General features: G+C 42.2%; 1 protein-coding gene across 6 annotated transcripts in view; it reads right to left on the bottom strand.

The window, feature by feature from the left end:
- FGD5 (FYVE, RhoGEF and PH domain containing 5) overlaps positions 1-26940 on the bottom strand; it is a 154247-nt gene that overhangs the window by 70120 nt on the left and 57187 nt on the right. For all 6 annotated transcript variants that reach the window (XR_008845008.1, XR_008845009.1, XM_056524934.1 and 3 more), the window contains 3 exons: positions 26167-26293; positions 13929-13987; positions 11847-11877 (listed from right to left, as the gene is read on the bottom strand). Coding sequence is in view for 4 of the 6 variants with exons in the window: in XM_056524934.1 (XP_056380909.1) it covers positions 11847-11877; positions 13929-13987; positions 26167-26293 (217 nt within the window). In the remaining 2 variants the exon portion in view is untranslated. The remainder of the gene's footprint in view (positions 1-11846; positions 11878-13928; positions 13988-26166; positions 26294-26940) is intronic.

The raw sequence follows: 26940 nt of genomic DNA, 5'->3' as shown, positions 1-26940 counted from the left end.
AGTATACACTGTGATCAAAAAGTACAAGCCCACTCGCCACGTCAAGGCCACCTATTTAGAGTGGGTCCCTAACCCAACATTGGCATAGCGCCGGACGGCGGCCACCACCACCGCAACACCATGCCCACGGGGGGAGCGACCCAGTGGCCAGGCAGCCCCACTGCTGCCCGACCAAGCCCCGGGCCACCCCACCCCACAGACAAAGTATCACAGTAACAATGACCGCCTCAGTGCAACCACACCAATGTGAATATCTACCAAGTGCTCCCTGCCAGAGGGCTGGGAGAATGCTAGGAAGAAACCCTTATGCAGTCTCCTGCTAATTACAAACGCCTGGGCCGCATGGGTGGAGCAGAGTGCTGGCTATGAAAGAGGGGACAGACTACAACTGTAAAACAAAAATAGAGAAAAAGAAACACAGCCGCACATCCACAATTTGTAGTTTGATCTACTTGCTTCTCAGCATAAATTCAAAAACTAACAGGTTGTTAGTACACATTTTGATCAAAAAGTACAAGCCCACTAACCACTTCAAGGCAAGGCCCCTGTGGGCATGGTGTCTGAGAGGCAGTGGTCGCCGCCGCCACCAGTGTTAGGTTAGGGACCCACTCTGACTAAGTGGCCTTGACGTGGCGAGTGGGCTTGTACTTTTTTTTATCAAAATGTATACTAACAACCTGTTTGTTTTTTTAATTATGCTGAGAAGCAAGTAGATCAAAATACAATTGTGGATGTGCGGCTGTGTTCCTTTTTGTGTTGTACATTTGTAGTCTCTCCCTTCTTCCATGGCCAGCACTCCACTCCACCCATTCGGTCCAGGCGTTTTAATTAGCAGGAGACTGCATAAGGGTTTCCTCCTTACATTCTCCCAGCCCTCTGGTAGGGAGCACATGGTAAGCGTTCACACTGGTGTGGTTCTCTGTGGTGGCCATTGCTTCTGTTATGCTTTGTCTGTGGGGTGGTGCGGCCCAAAGCCAGGTCTTGGTCGGGCAGCAGTGGGGTGGCCTGGCCACTGAGTCATTCCCCCTGTGGGCATGGTGTCTCAGAGGCAGTGGTCGCCATCCGGCTCTACGACAATGTTAGGTTAGCGATCCACTCTGACTAGGTGGCCTTGACATGGCAAGTGGGCTTGTACTTTCTGATCAAAATGTATACTAACAACCTGTTAGTTTTTTAAATTATCCTGAGAAGCAAGTAGATCAAAATACAAATGGTGGATGTGCGGCTGTGTTTCTTTTTGTTGTACATTTGTAGTCTCTCCCTTCCTCCATGGCCAGCATTCCACTTCACCCATTTGGCACAGGCATTTTCATTAGCAGGAGACTTCATAAGGGTTTCTACATTCTCCCAGCCCTCTGCCAGGGAGCACTTGGTAAGTGTTCACACTGGTGTGGTTCTCTGTGGCGGCCATTGTTACTGTGATGCTTTGTCTGTGGGGTGGTGCTGTTCAAAGCCAGGGGCTTGGTCGGGCAGCAGTGGGGTTGCCTGGCCACTGAGTCGTTCCCCTGGTGGGCATGGTGTCTCGGAGGCAGTGGTCGCTACAAATAGCCTTTGGAACTGTGCACATAGCAAGTCTCAAAGCATTTAGCTGCATCCATCCATTCATTTTTTGTATGCTACCATGCCCTTATATTCTAATAGGACATGCTGAGACTAGTAGTTCATCACCCACACATCAACAGAACTTCTCTACAGAATTAGACTAGAGCAGCATGTCAACTTGCAACATCACCTCGTGACTTGGCAACATCTGCGACAAACTAACACATGTGCAAATAAAAAGAATTTGTGCATTTTTTTTTTTTATAATTATGTTAGTTTACATTGAAAAGTGTTGCTGACTTGTGATCTGCATCTAAAATGCAACACACCTGGATTTTTTGGAACCGATGTGTTGCATTTGCATTTAATCGCGGGTCACAATTTAACCATACTGCATCGCCAAGCAACATTGTGATCTGGATGTGGTGCAAACAAAGTCACCATGTAATCCTAGTTTTATCAAGAACAGCCCATTGTCCTGAATGCAGATTCACAAAATCAGTTGGAAATGTCATGTGACCGGCATGGAATTCAGGAAGCTGCCGACCTTCCTGCTATACATTTCTTTCTGTGCTTCTAGTGGAATGTAAGGTGGGGACTGTGAATAATGTAACTCTTCAATTTACCGACCTTCACGCTTGGTTTTTCCTGGAATATAGCAGGGATGGCCTCTGACCCTTACAAAAACAAATATTAAAGATGAAGTGTCTTCTGCTTTATTAATATAGATACACAGTATCTGTGGCTTTCAGGTCTAATGTCTCTGAGGATTTCTGGTCTAGGGTCAAGTGAGAATCGCTGAATCTAAATCAATCAGCAATTGTAATTGGTTCCTGAATGTGCAATCTCGTAAACAAAGGGGGCAGATGCCCTGACCTGTCATATGATGGTCAATGATAAAAATAGAATTAAATCTGTAATTGACCCTCACACTAATTTCTATCAATCAGATGAAGGCCTCATTTGCATGACTCAATGTTCCAAATCTGGCGAATTGTATGTTCACTGGATTCTGAGTAAAATAATAGTCACATCCTCTCTCATATGGCATGTGTTATTTGCTCTTAAAACAGGTCACTATTTACCATGGAGGTAGCCTAGAAGGATGGATGGGATGTACTGGTACACCTTTGAGCCGATGCACGCTCTCTAATAAATATTCATAATTTTCCATATTTGGATCAGGCAGTAGAACAGGTTAGTGCAGGTGATTCTGCTGTCGGTTTCTTTTCTTTTTAAGTCCGAATATGTTAGGATATCACTTTAAGCAAACTTGTCATACATCTCATGCTGCCTGAACCACAAGTGATCTTGGTGGTTCCTGGTAGCTTCTCTCTGCCCCACCAGACTAAGGCTAGGTCCACACCGTGTTTTAGCAGTTCTTCAGTCCTTCAGTATCCTGTCAAACACAGGATGCTAATGTATATGGTAACAGCGAGCAGCAGACGCCGTTCATTTCAGTGGCCTGTTCAGTACTTATGCACTATTTTAGGCGGACTAGACGACTAGAGAAAACTGCCTTAACTGGACATAGGGAAGGACACAAGGAACCACCCTGATGACTCAGGATTCAAGCAGCATGAAAATGACGACATATTCCTTTTAAAGAGGTTATCCAGGGAGCAGAGAAGGCTCCAATTCTTCCTCTGTGTTGTCTTAAATGCATAACTTTAAATGTATAACTTCCCTTAACTGGTCATAGGGAAGGACAACAGGAATCATCTCAATGACTCAGGGTTCAAGCAGCATGAAAATGACGACATATTCCTTTTAAAGAGGTTATCCAGGGAGCAGAGAAGGCTCCAATTCTTCCTCTGTGTTGTCTTAAATGCATAACTTTAAATGTATAACTTCCCTTAACTGGACATAGGGAAGGACAACAGGAATCATCTCAATGACTCAGGGTTCAAGCAGCATGAAAATGATGACATATTCTCTTTAAAGGGGTTATCCAGGGAACAGGGAAGGCTCCACTTCTTCCTTTGTGTTGTCTCAGATGTATAACTTCTGAGACAGGGGGGGGGTCAGTACTCTACAGCAACATCGGCAATACTATATGGCCATTGTCTACTACATGTGGGCTTGGTTTCGTCCTTTTGCAAAGATTACAATAGAGTACCTGTCCCTCTGTTCCCCATCTCAAAAGTTATAATTCCAAACTGTCCCCAAGGCAGAAAAGGATCGAGGCAAAGTAATACCTTAACTGCTCCCTGGATAACTCTTTATGGTGGATTTCTCTTTTAAGTGGTTTAAGGCAGCGATATGAGCAAGAGTTAAATCAGCGGAAAAAAATTGTCCCGATGATAAAAGCAGTTAGGGGAATAATGAAGGCAGTTAGCGGAACGGTTATGGGAGTGCGCAGCGGATTTATAGGATCAGTTAACAGCACACCTATTTTAACATATTTAATTGATTTGATTATTTTCACCGGCAATGACAACCGCAATACTGTGTATAGAAGTCTAATAATTACGCCTGCGCTCCTGTCTGACACTCTCATAGAAACAAATGTAACATTATCTGGTATAAGACCCTGTGAAGGCTTCCCAAATAGTAGTGGTCCTTTTATATAGATATTTATATTGGCCCCTTTCTCCTTAGCATGTGACAAAAAGCATCTCTGTATCTTTAACCTTCTCTTTAACACCCCCCTGCTGTCCTTGTTCCGTAGGGTAGGCACAAGACCTGCTCATCAGTCACCCAATCCCAACCAGATGATTTGATAAAACCGCAGCTTATCCCCCAGAGCCAAATGCAAGAAAGACAAAATGACCCTTCCTGAACCTATTTATGTTGCTTTAGAAGGAATAAAATGCAATAATACAACTGATCTGTTACCATCATGCTGGAAGAATCACAAGATGCACCATGATACATGGAACTGTGTTCACCTTAGTATAAAAAAAAAAACTACCTACCTACAGACAGAAGACGGACTCTGTGTAAGACACGGTGTAAGAACAGTGCATTGTGGAACACCCCATTATGTTTGTCTAACAACAATTGCCAGTGTGTGAGTTATAAAATGTATTAGTTTGGGCCCTTACATGCAATCTAATAAACAGTAGGCCTATTGGAACAGTTACCTATTGGAACCTTTTGCAACTGCGCAGCTTATGCAAATGGGATGTCCACCCCTCTACCCACCTATTTACCTGCAGGTAGCAAGATATATGCACATAAATGAGCTCATAACACCTATTTGAGTGCATGCCTTGGATGCAGTTAGATACTGTAAGATACTGTCACAGCCAGATACAGTAACGGTCTCATGCATTGCTACTTGTTGGTCTCTATTGCTCACATGCTTGATGGCAAGCTATTGACTCTAGCTCCATTGAATGAATTCCACTACCCAGATCTGTATTTTCCAACCAGGATTCCTCCAGCTGTTTCAAAACTACAACTCCCAGCATGCCCAGACAGCCATAACATGTGTCCATAGATGAGTACATTGATTTTTAACTAATCAAATTTAGCCCAAATTTCATTAAAAAAAATAAAAAACATTTTTTTTTGTTAAAATCTGAACTCTTTTGTGATTCCTTTTGTCCTGATTCCTGAACACTGATTGGCCAAAAGGTAAGCTAAAATGTTGTCTCTGCACCTGGCCCATCCATTCTGCATACATCACAGCCGCCCAGTGTACTGTACAGGAGCGGGGATTCACACAGGAGTCCCTGCTCCTGTGCATACTTTAAAGGGGTATTCCAGGAAGAAACTTTTTTTTTAAATATATATATATCAACTGGCTCTAGAAAGTTAAACAGTTTTTTCCTGGATAACCCCTTTAAGTGGACTGTTGGCCACAAACTGAATAGGGATCCAAACAGTCAGATTCACCGAATCGGACCCCAAATCTAATCTTGGGTGATCCGCTCATCATACATATGTTCATACCCCAACACACTTCAATTCTACATGAGATTTCCACTTACTGTCGATAACTAGACAACTTCTTCCTGACATTGAGTCATTGAGTCTTCCTGACAAAGTCAGTACAGACCTGATACTTTTCACAACCTGAACTGCAGATACATTACCTGTACAGATGCAATGTAACAAACCATCAGCTGTGCCCATGTAGCCAGCCTTTGTCTATACACAAGAATTTCCCTATTGTAAGAGAATCCTATGAAAATGAGGAATTACCAGTCAATGACTAACACAGTGCAAGTACACCTACATTCCACAACCTGTGGCTCTCTGGCTGTTGCAAATCTAAAAAGCTCCCAGCATACCTGGGGATCACTGCTCTAGTATACAGCTTTGTGTTTTGCAACATCTAAAGCAGTGTTTCCATTCCAGGGTGCCTCCAGTTGTTGCAAAACTACAACTCCCAGCATGCCCGGACAGCCAAAGGCTGTCCGGGCATACTGGGAGTTGTAGTTTTGCAACAGCTGGAGGCACCCTGGTTGGGAATCACTAACCTAGATAGTAATTTCTTTGAATACAGGAATGAACTATCCCAGACATGGGAAAACATCTCATAGTTAAAGAGCCAATGACAGGAAGCTGAATTATCAGGGCAGATACTGTTCATCCTGTGATTATCTAGGACAATGGATGTCCTGACCTCCCACACACAGAATCCATCCAATCCAGTCTCTACAACATGTCTCACAATTGGAGTGTGAAGGTGAAAATAAGAGTCACGCTTATCACCCCATCAGACCATGCTGAAGATGTCTCAGACTGAAACTCTGAATAAAATCACCAAACAAAAGAAAATCACAGAATTAACCACATGACCATTAATGTGTACCTGTACTTTTTATTTAATATAGAAAATAACATTATAAGTATACTTGTAATATACAGTACATTGGTTAAAATGCGTACACTGAGGACAAGCAGGGATCTGTACACTGAGGACAAGTGGGGCTCTGAGCACTGAGGACAAGTGGGGCTCTGTGCACTGAGGACAAGCAGGGCTCTGTGCACTGAGGACAAGCAGGGATCTGTACACTGAGGACAAGCAGGGATCTGTACACTGAGGACAAGTGGGGCTCTGAGCACTGAGGACAAGTGGGGCTCTGTGCACTGAGGACAAGCAGGGCTCTGTGCACTGAGGACAAGCAGGGATCTGTACACTGAGGACAAGCAGGGATCTGTACACTGAGGACAAGCAGGGCTCTATACACTGAGGACAAGCAGGGATCTGTACACTGAGGACAAACAGGGCTCTATACACTGAGGACAAGCAGGGATTTGTACACTGAGGACAAGTGGGGCTCTGTGCACTAAGGACAAGCAGGGCTCTGTACACTGAGGACAAGTGGGGCTCTGTGCACTGAGGACAAGCAGGGATCTGTACACTGAGGACAAGCAGGGCTCTATACACTGAGGACAAGCAGGGATCTGTACACTGAGGACAAGTGGGGCTCTGTGCACTGAGGACAAGCAGGGCTCTGTACACTGAGGACAAGCGGGGCTCTGTGCATCGAGGACAAGCGGGGCTCTGTACACCGAGGACAAACTGGGCTCTGTACACTGAGGACAAGTAGGGTTCTGTACACTGAGGACAAGCAGGGCTCTGTACACTGAGGACAAGCAGGGCTCTGTACACTGAGGACAAGCAGGGCTCTGTACACTGAGGACAAGCAGGGCTCTGTACACTGAGGACAAGCAGGGCTCTGTACACAGAGGACAACAGGGCTCTGTATACTGAGGACAAGCAGGGCTCTGTACACAAGAGGACAAGCAGGGCTCTGTACACTGAGGACAAGCAGGGTTCTGTACACTGAGGACAAGAAGGACAGTGTGCACTGAGGAAAAGCAGGGTTCTGTACACTGAGGACAAGAAGGACAGTGTGCACTGAGGACAAGCAGGGTTCTGTACACTGAGGACAAGAAGGACAATGTGCACTGAGGCTCTATAACATGCTCCTGGCTCACACATCAGATGATTGACAAGCCAGCAGCCTGCACAGAGCTCTGCTTCTCCTGCCCTCACTTCCTGGATTTTGACTCCTCATAGAGACACACAGGCAATGGCTGCAGGGACAGCATTTTTTTCAACCAAAAATAAACACATCTTTTAACCAATGTATATTGCATACTGTATATACACATAATGGTATTTTCTACATCATATAAAAAGTGTTTGCTAATGACAGGTACACTTGAGTGTATAATGTATGAGGATACATTATGGGGGAGATTTATCAAAACCTGTTCAGAGGAAAAGTTGCTGAGTTGCCCATAGCAACCAATCAGATCATTTCTTTCCTTTTTAACAAGGCCTCTGCAAAATGAAAGAAGCGATCTGGAGTCAGTGTACATACATTACATTACTTATCCTGTACTGATCCTGAGTTGCATCCTGTACTAAACTCAAGAGCTGCATTCACTATTCTGCTAGTGAAGTTACTATGTACATTTATTTCATTACTTATCCTGTACTGATCCTGAGTTACAGACTTTATTACACTATCTATAAATTGTAACTTTTACAAATTGCACGATTGCACGGCTGTTAGTATGTTTATCCTGTAATGATTTATTTTATTTTAATTTTATTTTTTCATATAGCGCCAACACATTCCGCAGCGCTTACAAATGATCTTATGTTGCAGCCTGTCATATATCACTCATAATTCTGCAGCCTTTAGAGCTGAAAGCTATAACTAGGCTAACATCTGCATGGGAGGTGCTGTATGTTTTTTTCCCATTCATCTGCTCTGTCATTGGAGTAAAAGAACCAAATAACAGCTGGCAGATCGGCTTCACAATGGTCACCAATGCAGACTAATGTACCCCATTGAAAGGAGGTCCAGCTTTACTAGGGTCCATAAGGTGTCTGTCATTTTACTAACCTTTACTGAACAAAAAAAATACAGCTTTCTATGTTTTTGGACAAAATCTGTATTAGAGGCAGCTAACGGAGCCTCCGACATAGGTGTGAACATAGCCTAATGGGAATATGTCATCATAAAATGAAATATTGTTTTCATTTCCTATGCTAAATGTCAAATGAGTTTTGATGATAAAGCGGAGGGCTTCATTAAACTGCCCCTTTACCTATCTACATCATAGGATCCCAGGTAAACTGTTAGGAGTATGGCAGAAACAAAATGATGACATTGTGGGACCCCTGTAATTGTCCCTCAGTGCATTATTTTGACCGCTCCTCAAGATCTTTCTATGGCCACCGAGCAATTAAGAATCACCATAGAACCCTAACCTGAAGGGGGTTTGGATTGTAAGTCCCACAGATAAGTGCAGATTTGGGGTTTGGGTTGCCATGTACATAGAGATGAACGGCTGGAGCTGTGAACTTATTTTTATGGAGGTCTTTTGAGGTCACTAGGCCTCCTCACATGAGTGCAAATGAGACAGTGCCAAGCTGGACACACATCTACCATAGACATGACCTGATGCCTGGAAACATGCCAGTTGAGTGGCACCACCGACTCCCACGCTATGCCATTCAGCTGAGACAACTAGCATTCTCCTGTTCACGTCTGGTGCTCAAGGAAGGACAGGGAGGGGATGTGGCATTAAACCTGGTACCAGCCATTATCACATTCAATTTACTTTATTAGATATTTTGTCACACCCATTAACTACATAATGGCTTACACACACAATGCATCTCAACGTAAAGATCATCCAGCATGTTACATAGCCCCAGATTAATGCATGGATTTAATTTGCTTTCCTTGGTTCGAATCCTGTCTCATCCAAAGCTGTATTCATACTTTTGCTGGCTCCCTGTTAGGTCTTAGGCCACAGAGCCGACATCTCCCTGCAGCTTACCCTTTGGTACCTGCTGGTTCACCGCTTATACAGCTCATACACTGCTGGGGTGCACCGTGCAAGATGTAGTGTTATTAAGTCATCCCTTTTCCTTATATACACTATTATTTGAATTCTTACTTTATTGCTTGCTGTCAATGAATGAAAACAGGTCTAGTAGTCTGTCTCCCATACCCCCACTATCTCTGACATGGCTTCTGGTACCATGACAACTCATCATCCGTCACTGCCCCATTAATGCCATTTTCATTACCATACACTGCCTACGTTCCTCTTGGTTGGGGTGTAATGACTGCTTCTATTATAAAAACAAGTAACTGGGCTCAGATCTGAGGGGTGAAAGGGATGAATGAGGGAGGTCAGAGGAAGGGACGTGTCTGAGCTGCTTGAAATTCCAAAATAGACAGAGGAACTATTAGCCATATAAGCCCTCCATTGATAGTCTCCCAAATCCTCACCCGGGACTTGTTCTGCTAGGATACAGGACCGGAGAGCCAGCTCTGCAAATTAGCATGGAACAGCTGGTACGCAGCGACAACCCACAGAGCCAGCAGGCGTCAGCCCCTGGTGTCGAGACCTGCGCCCAGTCATTACATCAATGATAATGTGACATTATATACTGCGTAGGAAATGCATAACAAATCCAATATTCACAAGCACAGAAATTCCTTCACGTTAGGATATTCTTGTACATTGGTGGCAGTATTCTAGTTATAAAATTCTTGTCCATAGAGGCAGTATTATAGTAGTTATATTCTTATACACAGAGGGCAGTATTATAGTAGTTATATTCTTGTACATAGGAGGCAGTATTATAGTAGTTATATTCTTGTACATAGGAGGCAGTATTATAGTAGTTATATTCTTGTACATAGGAGGCAGTATTATAGTAGTTATATTCTTGTACATAGGAGGCAGTATTATAGTAGTTATATTCTTATACATAAGGGGCAGTATTATAGTACATAGGAAGCAGTATTATAGTAGTTATGTTCTTGTACATAGGGGACAGTATTATAGTAGTTATATTCTTGTACATAGGAGGCAGTATTATAGTAGTTATATTCTTGTACATAGGAGGCAGTATTATAGTACATAGGAAGTAGTATTATAGTAGTTATGTTCTTATACATAGGAGGCAGTATTATAGTAGTTATGTTCTTATACATAGGAGGCAGTATTATAGTAGTTATATTCTTAAACATAGAGGGCAGTGTTATTGTTATTATATTCTTAAACTTAGTGGAAAATATTATAATGGTTATATGCATATGCAGCAACATTCAAGTACTTATATTCTTAAACATGGGTGGCAGAGGAGGCAGTGTTACAGAAAAATCTAGTGTCCATCATAATAGTACGGATTCTGAAATCACACCACAGTCAGCTCCTCTATCAGCAGTTCTGCCAAGAATGACACAATAGGAATATCATGCTGGCCTGTTCTTTCTGTGACACTGACAGACACCATAACAGAACCTTAAGAGACCCCATTATAACTTAATGGGGTCTGTCGAGCACCATTGGCATGCATCTTGTGAAGGATTCAGCACTGTCGTTATGGTTTCCACAATAACAGAAACCATGATGGCAGTGTGAAAAGAGCCTTATATTCATATACATAGGGTGCAGTATTCATACACTCCATTATTTAGCCTTAATTGCAGGCATACAATGTTCACATTATTCCAGCAAACAGCCCATGTCTTTTTATAGCCCCATTTATCTTCCTTATCCTAATCCTCAGGACAGCACACGTTTTACTCTCTCTTAAAATGACCATCAACACTGCTCATATCTCTCTCTTATCTTCTCCCAGCCATAAGCACAGTATGCAGAAGCATCTTTGAGGGCCCAGATCTGTGACTATATGCCCACCCGATGTGAATGTCCTTCACTCAGCCCTATGATAGTGCCGGACGATGGGAATGGCTGCAATTTGTGGGACATTTAATTATGTATGTGACAATGTGTTTAGCACTCTCACATTCACGCACATTAAAGCTGCTGATGAACGTGTTTTAACATTGATTATTTATATGAACCATCTCCTGTGTATTGTTATGGCCATCAGGTCCAGGCAGTGTCTTCTAAGGAGCAAACCTATTGCCTTTATTTATTCATTGTCCATTATTTATATAGCAGCAACATATGCTGCAGCACTGTACACAGGAGTTGCACGTTCATTTGTATTAGTTTTCATACATTTCTACTATAACATCTACTAAGATGGTTCCCTGGTTAAAGTTCGATGTATTGTTCCAATGTTGCGCGGGTGGATTCATTGTACCTGGTCTTTCCACATAGGCACAAATAATGTCAGACACTACTGTATCCAGTGATGGCAAGTGCTATTCAATCTACCGTATATACATTATATAATATATCGGTAAAGGGAGATAACTTTGCCCAGAAGGATTAGATTAAACCTTGCTATATATGGCATTGCAGCTCAGCTCCACTGTAGTGAATGATCAGCAATACTACTTGCAAAATGACATCTCAACATAACTAAGTCATAGTTTCACAATTCATGTACTTACCATGTGCAGACGCCGCAACATTTCCACATATCTGAAAAAGCAGAAAATATTTATTTATTCATATTTATTTATTCAATTACATATTTATTTATGTATTAATGAATGAATTTATGTATTTACTTACTAACATATTTATTAATAATACTTTATTTAATGAAATAAAGGGAATTTTTTTTTACCTTCCGATAATCTAGAATATAGTATGTATATATATATATATATATATATATATGTATATATATATATATATATATATATATATATATAAATATACATATATATATATATATACTATATTCAAGATTATCGGAAGGTAAAAAAAAAAATTCCCTTTATTTCATATATATTTATATGTATAAAGTCATGGTCGGAAATGTTGGCACCCCTGAAATAAAAAATAAAAAAATGAAGTATTTCTCACAGAAAAGGATTGCAGTAACACATGTTTCGCTATACACTTGTTTATTCCCTTTGTTTGCATTGGAACTAAACCAAAAAAAGGGAGGAAAAAAAGCAAATTGGACATAATGTCACACCAAACACCAAAAATGGGCTGGACAAAATTATTGGCACCTTAACTTAATATTTGGTTGCACACCCTTTGGAAAAAATAACTGAAATCAGTCGCCTCCTATAACCATCAATAAGCTTCTTACACCTCTCAGCCGGAATGTTGGACCACTCTTCCTTTGCAAACTGCTCCAGGTCTCTCTTATTGGAAGGCGCCTTTTCCCAACAGCAATTTTAAGATCTCTCCACGGGGGAGCAATGGGATTTAGATCTGGACTCATTGCTGGCCACTTCAGAACTCTCCAGTGCTTTGTAGCCATTCATTTCTGGGTGCTTTTTGACGTATGTTTGGGGACATTGTCCTGCTGGAAGACCGAAGATCTCGGACACAAACCCAGCTTTCTGACACTGGGCTGTACAGTGCGACCCAAAATCCGTTGGTAATCCTCAGATTTCATGGTGCCTTTCACACATTCAAGGCACCCAGTGCCAGAGGCAGCAAAACAACCCCAGAACATCATTGAACCTCAACCATATTTCACTGTAGGTACTGTGTTCTTTTCTTTGTAGGCTTCAATCCCTTTTTGGTAAACAGTAGAATGATGTGCTTTACCAAAAAGCTCTATCTTGGTCTCATCTGTCCACAAGATGTTTTCTCAGAAGGATTTTGGCTTACTCAAGTTCATTTTGGCAAAATGTAGTCTTGCTCTTTTATGTCTCTGTGTCAGCAGTTGGGGTCCTCCTGGATCTCCTGCCATAGCGTTTCCTTTCATTTAAATGTCAACGGATAGTTCGCGCTGACACTGATGCTCCCTGAGCCTGCAGGACAGCTTGAACATCTGTGGAACTTGTTTGGGGCTGCTGTTTGGGGAGATTAGCTACAGTGCCATGGGTTGCAAACTTCTTGATAATGTTGCGCACTGTGGACAAAGGCAAATCTAGATCTCTGGAGATGGACTTGTAACTTTGAGATTTGTTTATATTTTTCAACAATTTTGGTTCTCGGGTCCTCACACAGTTCTCTTCTCCTCTTTCTGTTGTCCATGCTTAGTGTGGCACACACAGACACACAATGCAATGACTAAGTGAACTTCTCTCCTTTTATCTGCTTTCAGGTGTGATTTTTATATTGCCCACCCCTGTTACTTGCCCCAGGTGAGTTTAAAGGAGCGTCACGTGCCTGAAACAATCTTATTTTTCCACAATTTTGAAAGGGTGCCAATAATTTTGTCCAGCCCATTTTTGGAGATTGGTGTGACTTATGTCCAATTTGCTCTTTTCCCTCCCTTTTTTGGTTTAGTTCCAATACACACAAAGGGAATAAACATGTGTATACCAAAACATGTGTTACTGCAATCCTTTTCTGTGAGAAATACTTCTATATTTTTTGGAAAAGTTTCAGGGGTGCCAACATTTACGGCCATGGCTGTATATATATATATATATATATATATATATATATATATATATATATAGAAAGTAGATTACAACCTTTTGCTCTCCGGCTGTTTTTATATAGGTTCCTATATAATTTTGATATGTCAGGGTTTGGTAGATTTATTGTGAACTTACTCTTTCTCTGATGTCACCAGCTCTTCCACAATTTTCAAAGCTCTTGTCGGGCCGTCCTTCTAAATCAGAGAGCAAAAAAAAAGAGTCATAATGGTAATACCCTCAATGTCAATTTCTATGAGAAAGCTGAATTAGGCTAGGTTTCTACACAGGTTTATTTTATTTTTTTTTAATGTTTTTTGGAAAACTGCCACAGCAGTTTTTAAGGAAAAGTCAGAAGTGGATCCAGTATGAAGGAGAAGTATTACTTAATATTTCCCATTTCTTTTGAATACACTTCTGGCTTTGGCTGAAAAACCAGTTTTCCCAAAAAATGCCAGAAAAAAATCTGTGTGGAAACCTAGCCTTACAGCTCCCACAGCAGCTGATATTCAGCTTTCCCAGAATGCTAAAAGGCAAAATTGTCAGAGAATTACATCCAACACGTGATATGTCCTTCTAATGGGCTGCACTGCTGTTAGTTTTTTGCAGCTTTATAGATAAGGGATTTCACTGTTATCTGCTTTGAAAATGACCCCTGACTGACCCCCTGTCCTTCTCAATAGCCCCATAGTATCTATCCAGTAGCTCTTATGAGGATCATTGCTAAGTGTCCTTAATCTCCAGGAACACTTGTGTTTTTTGTAGTTTTTTGTGTGTGCGTTTTTTTTCCCAGAACCACAAGTAAAATCATGAAAAATTATTTAGCAAAATTTGTCACCACATATTATTTGCTTGAATTCAGCAGTTCATTAAACAGTCTCTGGCACAATAGAATAGATACACAGATGAGAGGACAGTATCACTCATAATAGACTTAGATACACAGGCTCAGCAGAGAATATCACAGGAGACAAGCTTAAAGAGTACCTGTCACCAAACAAAACTTTTAATATATTGTTCCTCATGTAATTATAAGACACTTTGCTATTTACTTGCTGTTAAAATTCTCAACCTTTTATATGTTTTTAATGTGTTGGAAAAAACAGCCACTAGGTGGCTCTGTTCTGTTCCCTGTACAAGTCAAGCAGTTAGTTTGGTCTCCTCCCGGCCTGGCAGGAGACTAAACTCGGGAAGTGCATGCGTGGCATGGCGAGGCACAGCTCTTGTAGGCTTCAGTGACGTTGCGCCTGCTTGGGAACGCCCACTTTCTCCTGTCGGGAGCTCACACAATGTGAGCAAGGGGAAAGGTATGATACACAGCTTTTAAAAGCTCGGAATTTTTTTTTAAGGGCAGGAGGGGTGTTAGGAGTAGTTAGGAAACATTATCTGAGTTAGTTTAGAAAATATGGTTTGATGACAGGTACTCTTTAAGAGTTACTGTCATTAAAAACAACTTTTGATATCTCGATCAGACCTGTCAGAAGTTGTTGAGAGCATCGGTTCTCACTCCTGATCGTGATATCATTACCAGGGAAGCAGGTGGCATTGGACTCTGCTTCTCAGCTGGCAGAGAGATATCCGTACAGTTCTTTGCATAGACTCAGGACGAGCAAACAGTATCACACATCACAGACGGTTCAGCAGAGAGTATCAAGCTGAGATACACAGGCTTAGATAGGCTTAGATACACAGCTTTATGGGGGAGGGTTCTGACCTTGTGCCAAAATTACACAGTGGCAAGGAATGGGGGAGGGGGACAAAAAAAAATATCACACTCACCCCTCTGCTCACTTCCAATTCAGTGCCACTGAGTTCCTGTAAAAAGTGCCCCAATGATATCACTGTACACTGTGGATGAGTACTGTACTTGGGAAATTTTAAAGACTGGAAAATTCCTTTAAGCATGTTGGTTAGGGTGCATTCACACCAAGTTTTCAGCCTACGGCTACCGGATACAGCTCGGGGAGGGGAAAACTCTGTGCGCTCCCGTATCCCAGCTGGACCGGCGCAGAAATCAATTGACTTTAATGAGCCGACCGGAATCACCGTTTGACTCTGGTCAGCTCATTTTCAACCCGTATCCGTTTTTCTGACTGGACCTAAAACCATAGTATACTACAGTTTTAGGTCCGGTCAAAAAAAACGGACATGGGTCGAAAATGAGCCGGCTGGAGTCAAATGGTGACTCCGGTTGGCTCATTAAAGTCAATGGATTTAAGCGCTGGTCCGGCTGGGGTACGGGAGTGCACGGTTTTCCCCTCCCCCAGCCGAATCCGGCAGCTGTAGGCTGAAAACGTGGTGTGAATGACCCCTTTAAAAACATAGCTGCTTTCTTCCAAAAACAGCACCACATCTGCTATGGTGTTATGTGTTTGTTATGTGTGGTATTGAAATTCTGTTTCATTAACTTTACTTAGACTGAGCTGCAATACCGCACACAAACTGAATACAGAAGTAGCACTGTAATCTTCGATAACCACTTTAAGATCTTGAAATATAGGAATAGGTTCTAAACTGTCTGAGAGAGTTTACTTAGGATCTAGCGCATAAAAACATTTCCCACATCTGTCTAGCCATTTCTGCCTTAACATATAAGAGCCATCATACTGCAGGGAGATTTATGGGCCGTCTCAGAGAACAGCATCCTTTATTGGCCGAGTGACAGATTATATGACTTTTGTATGGACGGCAAATTTCATTTCTTCCCAGGATGCAAACAATAAATCTATGGTTTATGATTAGGTAGAAAGAGATAAAGTAAAGGTAAAGTAAACTCTGTGTGCACTCAGCAAGAAAAATCTACAGTCTGAAGAAGTTGTATAAAAAGACAGAAACATAGATGGACACAGATAGGTAGGTAGATAGATATGAGATAAAAAGGCAGATAGATAGATAAATAGATAAACGACAGATAGATAGATAGAAAGAAAGATAGATAGATAGATAGACAGACAGACATACAAACTGATAGATAAACAGATATACAAATAAATAGAAAGATACAGTAAAATATTTTTGGCAAGACTATTAAAAGTTGCACTGAAATGTGGTCTTCTGTGGGGTGGTCTTCTTAATGAAAATGACTAGAGATGAGGGAAGTTACTGCGATTCGATTCGTCACGATCTTCTCTGCTGCTTGGCAGTTGCTGACTTTATCCTGCATAAATGAGTTCAGCTTTCAGGTGTTCCGGTGGCTGGAGACTCTCTCCTAGGACTGTATCCACCTTTTCCAGCCCACCGGAGCACCTGAAAGCTGAACTCATTTATGCAGGATAAAGTCAGCAACTGCCGAGCCGAGAAGTTCGTGAAGAATCGAATCACTGTAAATTTGCTCATCTCTAAAAATGACTACTATGCAAAACATTGGGTGGACTTAAAATCTGTCATGCAAAATCTGGTCTGGATAAGGACGTAGTCTTTCCAAAGAGATGGTCTTTAAAGAGTAGCTCCCACCATTCTATTTTTTTTTCTGTCCCTGCCTATTGCCAATGTATCCCTAACCCCCTCCCTGCTTTTAATTTTTATTTTTACTATATTAAAAATGCCTTTTATCTGCCTGGCAGTGTGCTCACTACCAGGCAGACTTCCCCAGCAGGCACCTCGTCACTGATGCCTGCTGGGGGGGACTTCCGCCCTTAGTTCATCTACACAGTGTGCCTCCAGCTGTTTCACTACTACAACTCCCAGCTTGCCCTGACATCTATTGGCTGTCAGGGCATGCTGGGTGTTATAGTATTGAAACAGCTGGAGGCACCCTGTGTAGATAAACTATTAGTTAGTTACATGCAGCGCTGCTGCGCTAGCCCGTCCCCTCCGTCTCCCTCCCCCCGCGTGCCATACCCCGTTCCCTCTATCACAACCCCCCCCCCACGCATACCCCGTTCCCTCCATCACAAACCCCCCTCCCGCATACCCCGTTCCCTCATTACACTTACTGCAGAGTCCGGCAGCGGACGTGCAGGAACAGCGGCGGCGATGAGGCGGCGGCGGCGGCGATGTGCGGGAGGAGTGGCCTCCTAGCCAGTGGCCGGGGAGCCAATGCGCTCGCTCCCTGCCTGTCTGATTGACAGGCAGGGAGTGAATGCAGCCTAACTGAAAAAGGACTGATTGCCAGGCCAAAATCAGTCCTTTTTCAGGCGTGACGTCACGCCAGGCTGCAGTCGGCCCCTAGTGGCCGGCTTTCAAATGTAAATTAAACCATTTTAATAAAAAAAAATAATAATAAAAGTATATTAGAGATATGTTGTAGTACATAAGTACTACAACATATCAAAAAATAAAGTTGGTGACAGTGCCCATTTAAGAGAGGTTTCTTGGTATGAAATCACTGTGTTTAGGCACAGCTGGAGGCACACTGTAGGGTCCACCGTTGGCAGATCCGCAGCGTAAAATACAATGTTACCCTACCCTTAGTCCAAATAAAAAGTTATTACAAGATTCTGTAACATTCTATGATTTTGCATCACTGGATTAATACAGCTATGCCAAACTACTGTACTATGACATAGATAGACAGACAGACAGATAGATAGTAGTGTTGCTCGCGAATATTCGCAATGTGAATTTTTTTCGCGAATATCGCATATTCGCGAATTCGCGAATATTCACGAATATAGCGCTATATATTCGTAATTACGAATATTGTTTTTTTTTCTTTTGTTTTTTTTTCACAGTACACATCACAGTGATCACCCCTCTCTGCTTCCAGCTTGTGTGGTGTAAAGAAGGCTCTAATACTACTACTACTGTGTGAGACTGGTGAGCGAATTTTCGCTTATGTTCATTTTTATATATGCTAATTTCCGCATGTTAATTTTCGCATATGCGAAAATAAAACGAGAATATTACGAACATGCGAATATTCGCGAATATATGACGAATATTCGTCCATATATTCGCGAATATTCGCGAATTCGAATATGGCCTATGCCGCTCAACACTTTTGGTGATGTCCCATATGACGAATTATTGTTTTTCTACATGTCATACATGCAACAACTTAAACAATGGTGTCAAGTCAGGGCCAGGCTGGCATGGCGTTGGGGTTATAATGAGGCTTGGTGCTGGCCATTCAGGGCTCCTGACGGGTTGTTTGAATATGAATTTTTGACAGTAAAAAATACATCGCTGGGGAGCAGTGCGGCTGACATGCCGCCCACTCCCCCAGTTAATAACTTTTGATCACGTTGGGTTTCAGAAGTTAAACCTGATGCGATCAATCCCTCAGCCCCTTTACTACTACTACTCCCAACATGGAACAGACTCTGTTCCATGATAAGAGTAGTAGTACCCCAGGCTGCCAGGGTCTGTGGAAAAAAGATATGTTTAAAATAAACTAAACAAAGATAATTTGTGCGCATTCTGCGTGGAATCTGGATGCATTCTGCATGCATTCCGTGCGAATTCCACATGAATTCAGCAGAAAGTCGGCCCCATTAACTTCAATGGGATTCTGCAGCCAAAGTGCGGAAAAACATGAGAACAAATCAAATATGGCCTATGCCGCTCAACACTTTTGGTGATGTCCCATATGACGAATTATTGTTTTTCTACATGTCATACATGCAACAACTTAAACAATGGTGTCAAGCCAGGGCCAGACTGGCATGGCGTTGGGGTTATAATGAGGCGTGTACTGGGCACTCAGCACGTCCTCATATCCCCACTGCTGTTTGTGCCAAGTTCTCGGGGAGGCCCCACTTCCACTGCCTGTATACACGTGAGATAATCCTTTGATTGATGTGTCTTAAAGCCTGACAGATCACATGACCCTCAACCGGGCTCTGTAGTCAGAAGTAACCTTAATGGCATGTTGTGAAAGGAAATGCCCAGTACTGCTAACAGCATCCAGAATTAACCCTAGCAGGAGAGCCCAGTGAATAGGAGTGAATCAATGGCATCTAACCATAAAACTGTCTATTCCAGTGTTTCTCAACCAGGGTGCCTCCAGCTGATGCAAAACTACAACTCCTTGCATGCCCGGACAGCCTTTGGCATGCTTGGAATTGTAGTTTTTTCAACAGCTGGAGGCACCCTGGTTGAGGAACACAGGTCTAATCACACGTTATGAAATCATATAAAAAAAATATCCCTTGTAAACCTAGCTCTTTAACATCAGACAAGCGCAGCTGTACTATACCTGACAAATCTTTTTTGCTGCACTTGACAAATTCAGGTTTGCTACATACTGTATAACAAATGGAGTTGTTCTACAATAAACAAATTCAATCCTGCTGCAACTTACAAAAGTATCTCTGACACAACTAACAAATTCATCTCTAATACAGGTGATAAACTAATTTCTGCTCTAGGTGGCAAACAGGCTACATCTCCGAAACACAGCTCTGTGATATATTAGCCATTCTTGCTTCTCATACCTACAGTCTCCCCCTTCCCTTGTAGATTCTAAGGCTATGTTTACACTTCTGGAATGTCTGCCTGGAAAATATCTGTGCGGACATCACAGAGACTGCTAGAACCACACAAGAATGTCAAATATGGCACCAAGTAACCATTCAGGGCTCCCAGCGGGGTTTTTAACAGATGCTGTCCATGATGGGAGCTGAAGTAGGAGAGATGGCTCCTGCCAGGGAAGTGGGCGGCATTGTGCCACAATCCCCGGCCGGCCCTCTATATTAAAAACCATGATCCGTACTATAGAAATTTAAAAAACCCACCAGGAGACCTGAATGGCTGCTTGGTGCTGGCCATTCAGGGCTCCTGACGGGTTGTTTGAATATGAATTTTTGACAGTAAAAAATACATCGCTGGGGAGCAGTGCGGCTGACATGCCGCCCACTCCCCCAGTTAATAACTTTTGATCGCGTTGGGTTTCAGAAGTTAAACCTGATGCGATCAATCCCTCAGCCCCTTTACTACTACTACTCCCAACATGGAACAGACTCTGTTCCATGATAAGAGTAGTAGTACCCCAGGCTGCCAGGGTCTGTGGAAAAAAGATATGTTTAAAATAAACTAAACAAAGATAATTTGTGCGCATTCTGCGTGGAATCTGGATGCATTCTGCATGCATTCCGTGCGAATTCCACATGAATTCAGCAGAAAGTCGGCCCCATTAACTTCAATGGGATTCTGCAGCCAAAGTGCGGAAAAACATGAGAACAAACTTATATTTTTCTGGACCACGGCATGCAGAAATTCTGCTATGTGTATTAACTTGCGGAATCCCAATAAAGTTAATGGGCAATAAATTCACACGGAATTCCACGTGGAAAATTCACACAGAATTCCATGTGGATTTTCCACCGTGTGAACACCATTTTTCCAGACCGCAGAATGTGGGATTTCTGCAGTGGAACGCCGCTGTGGAAATTCTGCTGTGTGATTATTCTTGTAGAATCTCATTATAGATAATAGGCAATAAATTTAGGCGGAATGCTGAGCGGAATTTCCGCCGTGTGCATGCGGCCTAAGCCTTTGTAGGCAAGGTCCTCTCTCCCTCTTTACCAATCTGCTATTTACTTCATTCATGCTTATTGTATCTGTTTTGTGCTAAACAATTTAATTCCTTATCATATACCAGAACTAATAGTGTTTTAAAATAAACAACAACAACAATCATAATAATGATAAAAAGAATAATAATTATAATAATAATCAAAATAATAATTATAATAATAATCATCAGAATAAATAACTCTGTTCTGCCACATCTGACAAATATAGCTGACATGCAACACAATCATCCCTGCTACGTCTCCATATAAAGTTTATAAATGACATATATTAACCCTGGACATCAGGCCCGGGTATCTATTTTACACTGTAACCCATTGGGAGGGATGAATTGTAGCTGTTACACCGTTAGGGTTGGTCAGGTCTGTCGCTGATACTTTCTTTAATTTCCTTTGTATTTACAAACAGTCACAAAGGAATTCACGCCCTAAGAGAGTAAAAAAACATTTAATTAAATTCCGCCTATTGTGTGCGTGTGACTGCACTATTTAGAACCACGTAGAGGGCCGCAGCCGGGGGGGCACTATATGATGTATGAGCGAAGGAAAGGAGAGGAAAGGATATTTCTGTTTATCAGTTTCAGACAGGGAAGGGGGGTGAAAACATTTTATTAAAAATAGAGCACCCTTTCATTGATGGCAGATACCACAACAATGCATCCTCTGTGCTGGGTCCTGATCATAGGAGCTTACAAAATGATACAAAATGAATCCCTGCGAAGACCTTGAATCTTTCTTTTCTGTTTTGATGTCTGTATCTAAGAAAGCAGAGTAAGGCTGGGTTCACATCACGTTTTTCAACTATGATTCCCGCATAATTTTTCATTAATGAAAACGTATGGAACAGTATTGAAAACCGTATACATAGGCAAAGCATTGCAAACCGTATGCACCCTGATGCATACTGTTGCGTACAGTTTGCTTGCAATACGGTTTTTAACAGTACTCCAAACCGCGTTCAACCACGGTTTTGACTCTGGGTTAAAAACCGTACTGCAACCGCATACCTTTTTTTTTTTTTTAACATGGACGTCAATAGGAAATGCACATGTATACGGTTCCATACGGCAAAACCCTATGCGTTTTTTCTTTGCACATGCGCATTTGCATCCTAAAGTCCCCACCCAAGACCCCTCCCATTAAAAATGGACAGAATTTTCAAAAACGTATGTTTAAAAAAAAAAAATGGACGGAACTGTATGCACTTTTAAAACAGTATACTGTTTAAAAACGCATACGGTTAACTTTTTCCCATAATGTTCCATCCGTTTTTTTTCCCATACGGTTTTTGATAGAAAACGTATGCGGGAACCGTAGTTGAAGAACATGATGTGAACCCAGCCTAACAACCACTATGTCCAACGGCCTTCTAAAGATATGTTTACGTGGCAGAATTTCCGTACAGAATTTTGCGGAATAATTAATCCGTAATTGAATGCTTATTATGTTCTATGGGATTGCACTGTCCTATTCACAGAGCGGAATTCTGCCGCGGAACTGTCTTTAAATTTTGCGGAATTGCGGACGGCATCCTGTTGAACTGAATGGGGCTTTGAATTTTGGCAGAATTCTGTGTTTTCGACACACAGAAATTCTGCCGAAATTCCACTCAAATTCTGTAATTCTGCAAAAATTCTGCAGCAAGCTTCCAGGAGTGGAAACTATGCGATATTGCATATTTTCAGTCATGTGGACATAACTTAAGACTACAGTAGGGCAACTCTGCCCAGATATGCAGTGATATAGGGGATGGAAATCTACCACTGTATACAGACAGAAAAGGGTCCTATAGCACAGATAGATCGAAATGGACCCCATATTATGGGTAATGTCAACCAGGATGAAAAAGACTGCCCCGACATTCCCTTTTCATGACATTAGTCATAAGTTCTGACTGCCCATTGCAGTGCCTTCACAGGCTCTGGGTCATCGAGCCCAATTTCTCTTCAGGAGCCCATAGCCATCTCTATAGCTGCCCTTGACTGCATATTTAGGTGGGGTTGTCATGCAGGGGTATGGGAAAGCTGTATTTCTGTACATCCTATATAGCAGTGGTCTTCAACCTGCGGACCTCCAGATGTTGCAAAACTACAACTCCCAGCATGCCCGGACAGCCAACGGCTGTCCGGGCATGCTGGGAGTTGTAGTTTTGCAACATCTGGAGGTTCGCAGGTTGAAGACCACTGCTATATAGTTTCCAGGAGCTTCACATCTATTGATGGGTAAGTCTCATGGCTGCCTGTCACTTACAAATATCCTTCCCCGGCACAAGAAGACACATTGTGCATTAATCTGGAGGGTAACAGCTTTTCCAAAGAGTCCTCCGAGTGCTGACTGTGGAGCAATAATGTAATAACACAATGACAGTCCCTGACGGATGGGTCGCTGCTCCGTATAAGTAGACTATGTGAGACACTATCTATTATTCATGCCTGGACATTGAGACCCTGCCAGACTGCACAATCTCCCCCTGTAGGCCTCAAGTTATGACACAAAAGCTGAGAATGTAAAAGCTGAGAATGCTAAGATGCAACAGGCACAACACAAGGTGTAAATGATAGACCTCTTGGATATTTACCCAAAACATAAGAATGTCCACTTCTTTCACCAATATGTTGCCAAGCTTTTTTTTACCCTGTGCAAAAGGTGAAATCTGGGACAAATCTGTGATACAATAAGCAGGCCACAGATCTAAAAACCCACGGCACACCTGCAAATCTGCAACAGGAAAATGTGCTAATGGTAAATTTGGTGTGAAAAACTCTATTCACCTGTAGCCAGGTGCGTAGCTATAGAGGTAGCAGAGGTAGCAGTCGCATCAGGGCCCTGGTGCCTAAGGGGGCCCCAAAAACACATCACATAAGAGACCAGTATTTTAATTGGCATATGGGGCCCTGTTTAACATTCTGCATCAGGCCCAGAAGCTACAAGCTACGCCTCTGCCTGTAGCGTACTTCTTTACAACGAAAATCAAATCCATTACGTCTGATTACGGACTAATAAGTGATTTTCATCTACACTGCATAGGTAGGAGATGGACTTTGTTCACCTGTATGGATAAAGACGCAGTGTGCCCGCTGCCAGTGGTAAGAGATGTGCCCATGAATGAAATCCTTTGTTTTCTTGCTCTTTGAGAAGCAGCTGGAGGAAGGGGGTGAGGGACACATCTGCCGGAGAGATAGAGACATCTGCATACTAGGTGCGGGAATGAGTGCAGCACTGACAATGTGGGGGTCAAAAAGTCACCCTCAGAATGGCAGTATATAGGAACAGTGTGATGGAGTTCCATAGTAATTGCTCAGTAACATAATAAATGCAGACTGACAAAGGAGCTGTTCACATCACCACTTTTCATATTTCTGAATGCATGAACAGCTCAGTGCAACATATTACTCAGCCTACCTATAGACTCTCACTGGTTAAATATAGCGTGAAAGTGCATACATTTTGACTATTCTTTTCCTTCCTCATATCTGTATATGTTTATTGTGGGATGGAACAGCACAGCGTGCCATGATTTTCTATTCTTCTTGAAAAATGTATTTTCTTCATAACGGGGTCAATGGGAAAAGCTTTACATTTCTATAGGTTTAACCGGTTTCATTTTGATTTTTAGGCATATGCAGTAGCAAGATGTGAACTGAATTCTACAACTTTCTTTACAAGGAAAAGACTTTCCTTGAAAAACGTATGCATTCCGATTAGAGACGCAAATCACCTTCACTGGGGTCTCAGAGGTCAGACTACCCGCGATCAGCAAATTCTCCCCTATCATGTGCATAGGGGACAACTTGTAATGTCGGGACAACCCCTTTAATCTGCTCTACATTCAGACCCTCCCCAGCTTGAGCTGGCTGAAACAGGGAACAGTTGATCGTATTCACTATTGTTCGTTCAAACTATGCATGTCACATAAAAAGTAAACAAGTGTCAATCACTTTGGGTGAAACCAGGCACCATGGGAAGGATGTAGCGGAGGATTGGGGCAGGTAGGCAAAAGTTTATTTTCAAGAAAAGTAGGATAGCTCGGCACTGCTTACTTCTGCATACCTTGAAGAATACTTTAGTTGAGTGTAGAGGGATAACTGTCTATTGTAGTTCAGTGGTGCTCAGACGTCATGCAGCAGTCAACAATTCTTAAAGAAACACGTCGGCGACTCACCAAATCTTCTTTCTTGAGCTTCATTACATATACTCACATATTACAGACATGTAACGGGATGGAGGGGTCCAGGGGGGGGGGGTACAGTAGGCGACAGCGGCCGTTGTTTCGCACTGGGGTTGTGCTTCGTCGGGCCTCCCCTAGGAGGCCCGACGAAGCACAACACCAGTGCGAAACAACGGCTGCTGTCGCCTACTGTACCCCCCTGGACCCGTCCATTCCTTTACATGTCTGTAATATGTGAGTATATATAATAAAGCTCAAGAAAGAAGATTTGGTGAGTCGCCGACGTGTTTCTTTTCATCTTTGAGATAAGAATAAGTTTATTTTCATGGACAACCCCTTTAATTTGACATTATAAGAAGACCCTTGCAAAGTTACCCCACTGCCTGAAATGCTTGATAACAGGAAGCTTAAGACTATATTAATGGATTATAATTGATCTATACTACTGTCCTACCCTCCCGAGCTGTGAACAAGGACTTATAGACTGAGTTCAACCTATACCGCAAATAAAGAGAAATGAACAAGCGAAATGCGATCACAGCAAGAAAGCTAAGGTCAGATATTTCCAAAAAGGCTGGATATTTATTGTACCATAACAACAAAGATGTGCCGTGCAGCATTGCCTTTTTCAAGCAAATAAAGATAAGATATTCATTTAACCAAAACAAGTAGCAGTCAAAGATGTCACAAATCATGGTAGAACTCTGGTACAGTGACCAGTAGGATATTGTACCTTCTGTACTCCATTTCCTCCAGAGCTGGACTCCTCATCTTCAGAGCTTTTCTGATCCTCGTCAGACGTGATGTCCTCTATGTTGTTCATTGGGATGGGACAAACTTTGTAGGGCTCTGTGTAGGCGCTGCATATATACACATAGAGAGACAATGTGTTAATGATAAGCAATGATAACCTATGTAACAAGTACAGCTGGAAGAGCTTCCTCAGTTAGGGCTCCCTTTGGGTTGCGGCAAGTTAAAATAATCCTGTTTAGGGCCAAAGGCTGCACACTATATAGCCTAATATAATAATATTTCCCATAGTTAAATGGCTTTTTTTTGTATGAAATTGTGCAGTATTCCATAGAGAGGCATTGAGTGTTTTTCTTTTTGGAACAATGGAAGCCTATGGGTGATGGGTGCCACTGATAGATGCTACCGTCTAAGGCAGTAGTCCCCAACCCAGTCAAGGCCCATCAACATTCCAGTTTTTTTCCATTGGAAAAATTTAAATCCTGGACTATTAGTGGTAAATACTGGTCTAGGGTATACTCTTGACGTATACTTCCAAAGAACACAGCAAAAAAGTGTGAACATGTAACCTTAGAATTGTATCTAGTCTTGACAGTTCTACAGAAGCAAAGCAAATTAGGCTCCAGAATAGTACATTGTAACAATGTATGAGGACAGGGGAGAGATTTGTACTGCTGATGTGATGAGCTCACAGGGGATTGTCTACACTGGATCCGATTGTAACAAACCCATCCACTAGAAGTATTAGGTCAGGGCA

This window comes from Hyla sarda, chromosome 6 (genome assembly GCF_029499605.1).
Source record: "Hyla sarda isolate aHylSar1 chromosome 6, aHylSar1.hap1, whole genome shotgun sequence".
NCBI classification, from domain to species: domain Eukaryota; kingdom Metazoa; phylum Chordata; class Amphibia; order Anura; family Hylidae; genus Hyla; species Hyla sarda.
The sequence above is the reverse complement of the archived record's forward strand: the minus strand, read 5'-3'. Positions and strand labels throughout refer to the sequence as shown.